Source organism: Mirounga leonina, unplaced genomic scaffold, assembly GCF_011800145.1.
Source record: "Mirounga leonina isolate KUSES-001 unplaced genomic scaffold, KU_Mleo_1.0 Mir_168, whole genome shotgun sequence".
Classification (NCBI taxonomy): Eukaryota; Metazoa; Chordata; class Mammalia; order Carnivora; family Phocidae; genus Mirounga; species Mirounga leonina.
In genome coordinates, this window is record NW_023270426.1 from 22108051 (window position 1) to 22121583 (window position 13533).

The window sequence follows — 13533 nt, forward strand, 5'->3', positions numbered from 1 at the left end:
AAATTAATTTAACTTACTGTTAGTAAGTATGATATTAGATATTCTTCTGTTTCAATTAACTTTGTTCTTTTTCAGATATTCAAATTCATAAGTTTTAATAAGACAATGTCTCAGCTGTCATCAACCTTGTCCCGCTGTATCAAAGACATAGTAGGATTTGCCATCATGTTTTTTATAATATTCTTTGCTTATGCTCAGTTAGGATTTCTTGTTTTTGGATCACAAGTTGACGACTTTTCCACTTTTCAAAATGCCATGTAAGCTGTTAGAGTAAATGTAATCATATTTACTAACTTAGAAGAAAACAAATCATGGAAAGGCCTATAATAAGTAGTAATATATGTTTTAATACATTTAAACTTGGTTTTATATTTTCACTGATAGAAAAATACCTGGTCACACTCAAAGTAGTATTTAGCATTAAAAGATCCCAATGGATAGTGCAGTCCATTTTTTAAATGTTAAGAGGTCAAGTTAGAAAAATAATTTTTCATTTTTCATTGGTAAAAAGCTTACCAAATATAACAGAAATTGACCTCTATGTCTCTGTAATATTTATTGTTTGGAGAAAAGAAAGTTTAAATGTTTCTCTTTAAGGCCTCTACCTTTAGAATCCTTTTATTGATATTCACCTGATTGTCCTTTGCTGATCTGGCAAAGCTGTGTTTTAAAAATATTTTTATATGCATAAAGCAATCAGCAGGCAACAAACTTATACAACTGATCAGGTAGAATCCTTAGAAAAGTATTCAGATTTTTTTTAAGTGAATAATTTAAATAAATTCACTCTCCTTTTTGGGTAAGTAAAATAAGTTCTGTGTGTGTAAGAAAATTATGATAGTCTGAAATATAATTTCTCAAAATATGTTCTGTGTAACTTAGACCAAGATTGGTGGGAAATGGCTTCATATTTAAGTAAGTTTTTGAAATTTTGTATCACTCTTCTGAAAATTCGCAGTGCATGTTAACATATGGCCCTGAGAAAAACTGCAATAACTTTTTTAACTTTAGTCAAAAATTCCCCAAACTTACTTGTCCTTTTACTTGATTTTGGGGGAGTTCTGGTCTAAGGAAATGTCTTAAATTACTCTCTTTTCACCATCCATGTGGATATATTTGAAGTGCCAATTCTAAGAAATTTCATAATATTTGCTGAAATAACCCTTTATTAATTAGTCAGAGAAAAAGAGTGGACTAGGAACCAAGAGGATATAGTTCTACTTTCGACTTCTGCACTAGCTATTCAACTTTTATAGACCTTTATTTCTTTATCTACAAATGAAGGGACTGGACTAAGTTACTTCCAAAGATTCTTTCCGATGTCAAACAGCCTACAATTTGAGAAGTCTAATTAGCTTTCTTTTGAGTGAATTATGTTTGCAGTTTCAACAACTTCTTGGTCCTTTCCTAGGATCTTAATTCAAGTGTCACTAATAAAACTTAGTAGTATTAGACATTGAATATAAATGTAGTAATTTACAGAACTTGGAAATTGGTCTTACCCTAAATAGTGGAGAAGAAAGGAAGTATACGGCACAGAATAAACAGGTAGACAACTTTGGAATACATTAATGAGGGGACCTCTGCTTTTGGTAATGATGTGCTAGGTTATTCAGATCAACCTCCTCTTCAGGACAGTTTAAAAAGCTAGATGAAATACAGGTAACATTGAAGAACTGACCATAAAATAGATAATAAGTGGACCAAAACCCAAAGGCAAGAACCCAGAGAAGTAAGCTCAGCATCCAAGGCTTCTTTTGCCCTGAAGCCTTCTTTTTAAGTTTATAAGGATTTTTTTTATTGTGTTAAGATATACGTAAAATTTACCATCTTAACCATTTCTGAGTGTACAATTCAGTGAGATTAAGTACATTCATACTGTGCAACCATCACCACCATCCATCTCCAGAACTCTTTTCATCTTGTAAAACTGAAACTATGCCCATTAATCAAGAATTCTCTACTTTCCCCCTTTCCCAGTCTCTGGCAACCACCATTCTACTTTTTGTCTCTCTCTCTCTTTTGATTTTCATTAACTCTAGGTGTTTAGTGGGATCATACAGTATTTGCCTATTTGTGACTGATTTATTTCACTTAGCATGCCTTCAGGATTCATCAATGTCATGCAATATGTCAGAATTTCCTCCCTTTTCTTGACTTTCTCCATGTCTTTTAGTTCTTTGAGCGTCTCTAAGATGGTTGTTTTAAAGTCTTTGTCTAGTAGCTTTGCTATCTGGTCTTTCTCAGGGATATTTCTGTTGGTTTATTTTTTTCCTTTGATTGGGTCATACTTTCTTGCTTCTTTGTATGTCCTGTCTTTTCTTGTTGTTGAAACCTGGACATTTGAATGTAGAATGTGATAACCCTGGAAATGACATTCTTGCCCTTCACCAGGGTTTCCTGTGTGTGTTTTTGTTTTGTTTTGTTTATTATTGGGTACTGTCTTCATGCTAAGGAGTAGCCTGAAGTATAAAGGTCTTCTTAGGTCTTTTCTGAGCCTGCACCTTTCCTTGGGGATGCATGGTGACTTTCTAATTTCCTCCGTATACGCAGTTACTTTTGATGTCTTTAATGTCTGGCTCCCAAAAGGGGAAAAAGAGAAAAATGAAGGAGGAGGGGAGGGCACCAGCTCTTTAATCCCAAGGACATTAATTCAGCAAGAGGGAGAGGGACTTGAAAAAGACAGGGGAACATGCCCACCTCTTTCTGCATCCTTGTGATCAGAAGGAGCAATCAGAACACAGACCCCTAATGTTTGGAGAACAGTGTCCTGAATGCCCACCCTCGTTCCCACAGGTTGCATGCAAATTGCTCCAGGAATATATGCATGGCTCCCTGCCATGGGCTGGGGGGTGGCAGATGGGTAGCTTTTACCAAACTAAAACCTGAAATTGACCAAAATTGTCTAAGCCTTCCCCTGGAAGTTGTAAGCCTTAAATAGACACCAGAATTCCAAAACAGTTACATCAGATAAATTCTGCCTATGTCATTCTTGTCTAGGTGGGGAGACATATTCCTAATGTTTCCTACTCCACCACCCTCCCCAAACCCTCCACCATGAAGGCATTTTTGATAATCCAGAGAAATCGTCAAGAAAATGTGTTTCTGGCCACCTCTCCAGGAGAAGGAGACAGAAGACAAAGTCCAGGGCTTGCATGGGGGGAGAGGCAGGGAGGGCTTGTCTGATAACCTCTCCACACATCAGGCAGGGAAACTGAAGTGCGAAAGTCTCAAGTTAAAGGTGAATCAATCCCTCATAATTACCGAAGTATCCAGGGAATTTCATGTCTTAAACTTGGATTAAGATGGTCCTGGGTTAGAATGCCTGTGTGCATCTGCAGACACAAACAAAAAACCTCTCTGGAGAAAGTTTATTCATCCTCAGCCTCAAATTACTTCTACAAGCAATTTTTCAAATATAACTTACTGCTCATAGTCAAAGGCAACCTGGTACAGAAAGGATAAGAAATCATAAGCAAGAACTAGCAGATAACAAACAACAGACTCAAAGACTTCCAATATTAGAATAATCACAAAATACTTACTATATTTAGAGAAACATAAGTCAGAAAACATCTTTAGAGAACAGGACAGTATAAAAAGTGACATCTTTGAAAAAGTTAGAATTCCAGAACTGAAAATTGCAGTAACTGAGAATAAAAACCTAGTTGACATGGAGCGCCTTGGTGGCTCAGTTGGTTGGGCGTCAGATTCTTGATCTCGGCTCAGGTCTTAATCTCAGGGTTGTGGATTTGAGCCCCATAGTGGGCTCCACAAAAAACAAACAAAACACCTAGTTGACAGGTTTGACAGCAAATAAGAGATGAAGAGAGAATGAGTAAAGTGAAAAATAGGCCAGCAAAAATTACTGAAAATGTGGCATAGAGATACAGAAAGTAGGAGAAGGTAGGAGGTATGAAGACTGGAACAAGAAGGCCTAACATGTTTAACCTGAGTTACAGAAGACAGACAGTGGACCAGGCAATATTTGGAGAATGCTGAAGAATAGCTAAATATCCAGTCATGTGAAGTCATATTAACCACAGTGGTATATTATGATAGAACAATCTGTTATGAATTTTAATTTATAAGAGAGAACTCTAGAAAGTTACCAGGGGTATGAGGAGGCTACAAAACAGTATTTTCATTCAATATAACCCTGTATTCTAAGCAGTCATGGTGTTCCTTTTAGGTTGGGGGGGAGGGTAGATAAACTAAACTCAGATAAACTAAACTCCAATTAGGAGAAAAATGACAATTACATTGCGTTTGAAGTCTCCATTTCCTATGTGATTATAACCATTCAGCAAATTGGTTAGGTTTTGTTATTCACATTACTTACACAACAGAGGTATCTGGACCTCAGTCAGAAGGTCTGAATGGAAGCTTTAGTTAACAAGCTAATTTCTGGAAAGGAGAAATGGTGCCTTTAACTTATCTTTTCTCCTGTAAATACAACTCAAGGATTACAGATCAAGTTTGATCAAAACTGAAACAGAGCCTCTCGTTCTCCTATACCAGAGAGGAAAGAGTATTTGTTGAGAGATTTTGGTCTCCTTCCAGTTCCGCTTTTCTTTTTTTTATCTTGTGTAGAAGAACATTGTAAACCAGTATTAAAAGCTGAATAAATGGGGTGCCTGGGTGGCTCCATTGGTTAAGCGACCGACTCTTGGTTTCAGCTCAGGTCGTGATCTGAATCATGAGATCCAGCCCTGCGTCGGGCTCCACACTCAGCACGGAGTTTGTTAAAGACTCTCCCTCTGCCCTCCCTGCTGTGCACTCTCTCTCTCTCTCTCAAATGAAATATTTATTTATTTGAGAGAGAGAGAGGCAGAGGAAGAAGCAGGGTCCCCGCTGAGCAGAGAGCCCAATGTGGGGCTCGATCTGAGGACCCTGGGATCATGACCAGAGCTAAAGGCAGACGCTTAACTGGCTGAGCCAGCCAGGCACCCCTAAATAAATAAGCCTTAAAAAAAGAAAGGCTAAATACTTTAAGTATGAATGATTTAACCATGTCTTAAGTACCCAAGATGAAATTCCAGCTAACTCTTGAGTCCCAGGACTCCAAGTAGCCCATTTCTTTGAATATATTTTCTTCCTTCATTGTTTACAGCTGTGTGTTTCCTTTACATGCTGGGCAAAAGCAACCAGGAACAAGAAGCCTTCTTCCTTTTGACTGACTAACCAATCATGCAAAGTATCTACATACTATTAAAAATTCCATTCCAGACTTCCCCTTAAAATAACTCATTTTAAGCATCTAACAGCAGTAACCATGGCATCAAAATATATCAAACATAAATCCAAATAAGCCCAAAGTATCAACTGTGGTTGTTCCTAATTAGCTTACAGATTTTTAAAACTTTTTTAGTACTTCCTAAAATTTCTCCCATGAACGTGCATTATTATTATAATCAGAAAAACTGGAGTGCTGCCTTTTTCTTTTAATTGTCCAATATTAGAACTCTGACTATCCATAAGGAACGTAAAATAGATGTTATCCATTCCAGAAAACAAAATATGAGTAATAAAGTAACATGCTACTGTTGCAAAACAAGAACGACGGAGATTATTTTCCTATATACTGTTCACATAAAGAAAAAAGATTAATTTCATCTAATTATTAATAATCTTTAAATTATTATTTTAAAATGATCAATTCGGGAACCTGGGTTTTAAAAAATGGAAACTATAATAAATCTTTTTCTAACCTAATAACCAATTGACCCACTGACCTCCTTTGGAATTTAGGTTAAATCTGATTCACAGGTATTTCTGGGACTGTTGGATCTATTAACATTAATTAAAAGTAATGCTGAGGGGCGCCTGGGTGGCTCAGATGGTTAAGCGTCTGCCTTCGGCTCGGGTCATGATCCCAGGGTCCTGGGATCAAGCCCCACATCGGGCTCCTGGCTCAGCGGGGAGCCTGCTTCTCCCTCTCCCTCTGCCTCTCTCCCTGCTCATGTTCTCTCTCTCTCTCTGTATCTCTGTGTCTCAAATGAATAAATAAAAAATTTTTAAAAAAAAGTAATGCTGAAATTTAATTGATGGGTATAGTACAGAACTCAAGCAACAATCCTTAATAATGTTTATCACCATTTATGAAAATTTCTAACTTGCTTCTACAGACTGCTCGGTGTTTATATTATAGCTAAAAAGATAATTATTCCTAAAAAAACAATTTTAACTTGTAAAGAAAGATCCAAATACTTTTTAAGTTAATTGTTTAATCTATGAGTAAAAATGAAATTAAACAGTTCTCAAGTTAAAAAAAAATAAAGAAATCATCTACATAATTGATAACATATCCCTGGTGTGTCTGGCAATGCCATTGCAAACTAATGATGAGAGAATGAGATATCATGTTAAGGACTCCTAATTCCACCTCTGCTACTACTATGCTCATTCAAAGCCTTAATTTCCACCTTTAATATTAATAAAATGAAGATCTGTAATATTTTAAATGTTATTTTACATCAAATTCAAGATTTATAGTTACAGAAGAGAATAAAGTAAACCTCAGGGGGCGCCTGGGTAGCTCAGTCAGTTGAGTGCCCAACCCTTGATTTCGGCTCAGGTCATATCAGGGTCCGGAGGCTGAGCCCTGAGTTGGGCTCTGCGCTCAGCAGGGAGTCTGCTTCTCTCCCTCTTCCCCTGCTTCCTCCCCACCCTGCTCTCTCACATGCACGCTCACTCGCTCTCTCTCTCTCTCCCTAAAAATTACAAACAAAAAAAACACCCCACCTCTGGATCATGTTTGAGGATCATTACCAGCACTTGTTTGAGACTCAGCAAGTGACAAATTGTTGGCATCTTATTTTAGCAGAGGAGGTGTACACATTACACATATTATTAGAAATCTTAGGGCTCTTGGGTCTAGGTACGAGTTGAAAATCCTTATTGGACAAGGTCAGGTGTTCTACGTTTTAGAAGGGCACAAGAAAGGCTAAGAAGGCCATTGCCAAGACTAGTTGGTACGCAGGTATCTTAAGGGTCAGATCTTGTGGGATTCAGTAAGTGGAAGCCCATTCATTTCCTGAATCACTGTCGATCAGTTGAAGTCCTTGTCTGGCCTGTAGGGGGATATTCCACACCTAGGTTTATAGAACCCGGAGCTAACATGACTGAAGCCAGAGAATCTATGCCACATGCAGCTGGATGGATACGTTCCTAGACATAGTGGTTACCCCCATCAGTTGTCATGTATGTGTGAGGGGATGTAATGTTTTCCTTTCTTCCCATCAAAGATTCGCACAATTTCGAATTGTTCTTGGAGATTTTAATTTTGCTGGCATTCAGCAAGCCAATCGTATCCTGGGACCCATTTACTTCATCACTTTCATCTTTTTTGTGTTCTTTGTCCTGCTGGTAAGTATGACCATATATGTTCCCTTTTTTGCTTATATTTTTTTAGAATAAAAAATGAAATTAATTTAGAAGAAATTATAGTATCACTGCTTAGCTGTCAGAGCTTTTTACATTTATTAGGAATTGTGTGGATTCCTGGAAATCCAGGCTAGGTCCAGTGTCTAAATGTTTTCAGTTTGTCTTGGTGTCTGAGGTGTGCCAGGAATGTGCCCACTCTTCTCCGAATAGAACTTGAATATCCCAGGTCTCTCCAGCTGGGACATTCCATACTGGCAGAGATGAAAATATTCTGCCCATATTGCAATGGCTTCTAGCCCTTACAGCTAAAAGCTCATACCTCTGTGATTTTTTAGGAGTCCCCAGGATGTGCTTTCTCTATTACTGAGCATATGGCTACTTTTAAAATTTAAATCTAATTTACAGATCCCAGCACTCAGGGCGCCTGGGTGGCTCAGTCGGTTAAACATCTGCCTTCAGCTCAGGTCATGATGCCAGGGGTCTGGGACTGAGCCCCACATCGGGCTTCCTGCTCGGCGGGGAGTCTGCTTCTCCCTCTCCCTCTGCCCCTCCCCTCTGCTGGGCTCTCTCTCTCTCAAAATAAATAAATAAAATCTTAAAAAAAAAAAAAATCCCAGCACTCATCAGAGTCACTAACATTTAAACTAAATTTTTACTAATTATTATTTCTCCCCAGAACATGTTCTTGGCAATTATTAATGATACTTATTCTGAAGTGAAAGCTGATTATTCAATAGGCAGAAGGCCAGATTTTGAACTTGGTAAAATGATTAAAAAGGTATGTCCAATTCTTTTCCTAATTTGAATTCTAAGACAAATCTTGTTCAGTTTATACTCTTGTCCTTTGAATAGCACTTGAACCCCAAGTAGTGGTGGGGGGTTTTTGTTTTGGTCCAATCTTGCTCTTATTTGTATTATTTCACTGCCAGGGAAGTGAGATTTCTTTCTGGCTTTAAAAAAGGGGACCAAAATTATTTCAGATTTCAATATATCAAATAGCAATTGAGCTGTGTACTAAATGCAAAGCATGTTGGGTTTTATAATAAAACTGTCCCTTCCCTCCAGAAAAATTTTAACTTAGATGCTAGTAAAATTCTATGAACAATCTTATCTTACTCACTTTCATGTTTCTGTTAATGGCAACACTCTTCTCAGTCACTCCAGGCTTAAAAACCTTGAATTTTTTATTCCCTGTCCCTCATATGGTCTGTTGCCAAGGCTTCTGTGTCAAGTTCATCTCTGTAGTTTTTGTTCACATTTGCGAGATTCAAAGACATGTTGAATTCTAACCACCACCACTGGGTTAGGGCCCTCGGTACTTTTCACCTGGCCTTCTGTCCGGTAACCTCTTCTGGCCTCTTCCCTGTGCCAGTCCAGCTCTGATATCACTTCTCTGGTCACAATTCTTCAGAGCTTCTCTGGGCCTGTCAAAGTAAGTCCAAGTTCTTTATCTAAACCGAAGGACCTTCTCACGTCTCACCGTCCCAACCGGTCTTTATTCCCGACCACTGAACTATATAGCATGTCTACCTTCCATGCCTCCGTGGACAGCACAGTATGTCCCAGCCAGTGTTTGAGCACAGAGCTATGCACCATCACTTGCCATCCCTCTCCCCTCTGGGCCCTGCTCATGTCACTCACTGACCCCAGCAGTGTTCCCTCCATTCCCTCGATGACCTGCTAATCTCCCAGAGTGGCATCTTCCCTGTCCTCTTAACACCTACCTCACTGGGGTTGTTAGTAGAGGCACGTCTGTACCATCTTGCTCATCTCTGCACAGCCATGGCTCTAACCACAGCACTTCACACAGGAAAAGTCCTAAGAGCCATGAGGCAGGTGGAGTTTAAAAACTCTGTCCAAGAACTCACCTGTAAAAGGAAACTATTAATATATCCCCCAGTGAGCTGAAGTGTAGGTTTTTTCATCTTTTATCTCTTGATTATGATGCTGGTTACATGCATTAAAGTGTTAACATCCTGAAATGCAATATATGTTAATAAAGCTTTTCAAAGATTTTTTTTTTCCAAGTTCAAGTGCGATGCCCACAAGAGAACCCTTTCCTTTTTCACTAGCAGGCAGAAAACATAAGCAGTGACAAAGTGAAAGACAGATAATCATAGCATTGCCTCCGTATTTCTTTAGGGTAGTAGTCCCTGGAGACAGGCATTCCATATTTCTTATTCCTTGATCAAAACTAATACAGGATATACATTTTTTCTAACTTTAAAGTATTTTTAATTATGCCCAGAGTTACAACAATGCTCTTGAAAAACTCAGACTAAAGAAACCTGAAGAGGGAGAAGACGAAAAAAGGTAAGATGACTTAAATTTTTAACTTGCCATTTCAAACTGTATGTTGTATTAGAAACTCACAATGAGAGTAAGGTTTTGATTGCAAAACAATCACCATCCAATGTGCTGATTCTAAATACGTGTCAGTACATCGTAGAACCTCCTAATTCTGTGAGTGCCATGAGACTCTAAGCTAAGCTAATTAAAAATTAATATAACACATGCTATGCCACTTAGAAAAAGCTTTAACAGAAAGCTGGACAGAATACAGACCCCCTAAAAAGGTAGGAAAAAATTTTAGTCTACTTTAAGTGCATTCACCTAGCTATCAAAATAAAAACATTTTTACACAAAATAGTTAAGGATGTCTTTATATCTACTGAATCATTTTGGTGTCAAAATGCTTCCAAAACCCAGGCCTCTGGCAGTGGGACATAATATAAACATTTTTTTTTTATAGCTAGAGATGTGACACTCTGGAGAATTTATTAATGACCACATTTTCCAAATGTTATCAGAAAGACCAAAAATGCAATTCAGATCCTTACTATAGAGCTGGTCTTATTTAATGCTGGCATTTCCCTTTCTATCGTCATATGCCTCTGATTTTTATTTTATATTCTTAGTGCGAAAAGCGGAGATTTAGTTGAGCGAGCCAGAAGAGAAGGCTTTGATGAAAATGTAAGATTTTAACTTTCTCATAAAGATAGCTTTATTAGAAATATGCCTACAAAAGGGTTCAGATTAAGGATTGAAATGATTTGCTTTCTTTAGAGCAGTAGTTTCCACCTCCAAAAATTTCTCCCAGAATCCAGCGGTTTTGTTGTTTAGAACAAGTCATTTCAATCCTACACGCTACCTTACTGTTGCGCTCAGCCAGATGCCCTGATGCTCCAGCTGTAGTCACTGTGGGATTATCACTCAGGGGGTCGTTGAGTATGCTCTATTGACATGATCATGTAATTTTTCTCTTGTAATCATTAATGTGATGAATCACTTTAATGTTTTATACAGCTAACCCTTGAACAATGAAAATGTTATGTTTACAGTGCTGTAAACAAAATCCGTATGTACGTGGACCCACGTAGTTCAAACCTGTGTTGTTCAAGAACCATGTTGTTGAACAACAGTTTGAACTTCGCAGGTCCAGTTATATGTGGGTCTGTTTTTTTTTAATAAATACAGTGCAGTATTTACTGTAAATGTATTTTCTCTGCCTTATGATTTTATCAGTAACATTTTCTTTCTAGCTTACTTTATTGTAACAATACAGTATATAATACATATAATATACAGAATATGTTTTAATCAACCACTTATGATATTGGTAAGTCTTCAATCAACAGTAGGCTATTAGCTGTTAGGTTGGTTTTTTGTTTTTTTTTAAGATTTTATTTATTTGACAGAGACACAGCGAGAGAGGGAACACAAGTAGGGGGAGTGGGAAAGGGAGAAGAAGCAGGCTTCCTGCTGAGCAGGGAGCCCAATGCAGGGCTCAATCCCACGACCCTGGGATCATGACCTGAGCCGAAGGCAGCCGCTTAACTGACTGAGCCACCCAGGGAGTCAAAAGTTGCACACACGTTTTTGACTGCACAAGGGTCGGCACCCCCTAGCCCCTGTTCAGGGTCAGGTTCCTGTTGTTCAGGGTCAGCTCTACATGGAGTGGAGCTAAGTTTCTCACTGTGAGGTAAGGGAGTTACAAAAAGGAAAGGTTGAAGGTTAAGATGAACTTTGTGGTGTTGGATTAGAATTGTAGATGTGTATATGTGTGTTTGTGTGTGTATTCTATAGCTCTGTCTGTCCACTGAGAAGTCTAGAAGTAATAACACAGTTAGTTGCCCAGACCTTGGTTTCCAAATACCATTCTCTTCTAAAAGGAACCAGGGCCCCTTGGAGATATGGCTAAATTCCGGGGCTGGAAAATACAACATGAGTCTGGAATATCTTGTTGAGCCAGAAAGTAAAAGTGCTCAAAGAATGATGATCTGTTAAAAGGACACAAGAGTCAAAGTCGAGGGCTCCCGCTAGCCAAACCTGGGAATACTCAAGTACTTTAATGAATAATAATGTATAACCCATTGAATAATATCGGATTCCATGAGTTCATACTGACCTGAACATATACATGGATAAAAGTTGGAGGAAGAATGGAACTTTTCCATACCACTCCACAAAATGCATATTAATTACAAAAAGAAAAGGAGTTATGTCAGGGTGGAGGAATCTGGCAGACGTTGCCTAATCAGTATGGGAAAAAACTGAAATCATATGCCAGCTGATAAGATGCTAAGAGAACACAGCATCACTTCAGTAACACTCCTGCCAAAGATGTGTAACATAACAAAACACAAAACTAAACTACTGAGGGATGTTCTACAAAATAACTGGCCTGTATTCTTCAAAAGGATCAAGAAAGCCAAGGTAAAGCTGAGGAACTATACCAGACTGAATGAGATTAAAAGACGAGTAAATGTAACTAATCCTGGACTCTAGATCCTTTTACTATAAAGGGCATCACTGGGACAAGTGGCAAATTCTAATGGGGGACTCAGCATCAGAGAATAACATTCTATCAATATTAGTTTTCTGATTCTGATGGTTATGCTGTGATTATAATAAAGGAGAATGTCCTTGTATGCAGCAAATATATACTGACATGCTCAGGGACAATGGGACAATTGTGTCGGCAACTCCAAATACTTCAAAGGAAAAAAAATATTTGTACTGTTCTTCTAAGTTTTCTACAAGTTTGAGATTCTTTTAAAAACAAAATTAAAATTCAGTAAACCATTTCTGAAATAAAAGATGATGTAATTGAAAAACACACTGTGTACCTAGGGGAAATCACCTAGAATGAACATGATACTCATCCAAGTAAAGTATGGACTTAACAAGAAAAAGAAAACCAGGTTAGCATGACAACATTCAACACCATAAATCAACAGAAAAATACCTACAAATTATGCAAGGAAAGAAGATGTAAGCCAAGCATATTTATATCCAGCAGACTTGTGCTGCAAGTTTGTAAAGGCTCAAATAGTTTTGAACACGTAAGGACCCAGAGAATACTGTTGTATCCCTGAGGATTCTATGAGAATGATTAGAGAAATTTTGGAAAAAGCAAGAGAGGAGAGGGAAGGTATAAAGTAGAAAAAGTTGACTGGTTTGAATATATAGCTAAAAGTTAAAGAATTATCATTTAGAGTTAATAATCAGTAAGAGTAAATTTTAGCATATTTAATAATACAATAATAAATAAATAGTTTCAATGATTTTAAAACACATTTTCTTTTCACATTTTAACATTGTTAAAATCAAGATGTGCCTTATGGTTGACAGGGTGTCATACGGTAATTGGCAGCCTTTCTTTCTTAAGTGGTCCATAAACAATGGTGTGTCTTACACTAGACTCCATCTCTCAGACACAATGAAACATAGTAATAAGACTAAAGATATTGGGATGCCTGGGTGGCTCAGTCGGTTAAGCGTCTGCCTTCGGCTCAGGTCATGATCCCAGGGTCCTGGGATCGAGTCCCACATCGGGCTCCTTGCTTGGCAAGGAGTCTGCTTCTCCCTCTCCCTCTGCTGCTCCCCCTGCTTGTGCTTTCTCTCTCTCTGACAAATAAATAAAATCTTAAAAAAAAAAAAAGACTAAATATAGTTGGGTAATGGAGAGGAAGATGATGAGGAGGAAAAAACCACAAGCTCATTTTCTTGTTGAACTTGTTTGATTCCTTGTTGAGAGAACCAAAGCAAGAAGAGAGGACCCAAGTTGCATAAAAGGATACATGAATAAAAACAGACCACTAAAACAAAAATATATACCATCCTAAGGGTAGAAGAACCAAAACA

General features: G+C 38.0%; 1 protein-coding gene across 1 annotated transcript in view; it reads left to right on the forward strand.

Moving 5' to 3' along the window:
- Positions 1 to 13533, forward strand: part of PKD2L2 (polycystin 2 like 2, transient receptor potential cation channel) — a gene marked incomplete at its 5' end in the record, with an annotated part of 41104 nt that overhangs the window by 15182 nt on the left and 12389 nt on the right. The window contains 6 exons of the mRNA XM_035014211.1: positions 76 to 257; positions 883 to 915; positions 7248 to 7368; positions 8063 to 8164; positions 9635 to 9699; positions 10305 to 10359. Coding sequence (XP_034870102.1) covers positions 76 to 257; positions 883 to 915; positions 7248 to 7368; positions 8063 to 8164; positions 9635 to 9699; positions 10305 to 10359 — 558 coding nt within the window. The remainder of the gene's footprint in view (positions 1 to 75; positions 258 to 882; positions 916 to 7247; positions 7369 to 8062; positions 8165 to 9634; positions 9700 to 10304; positions 10360 to 13533) is intronic.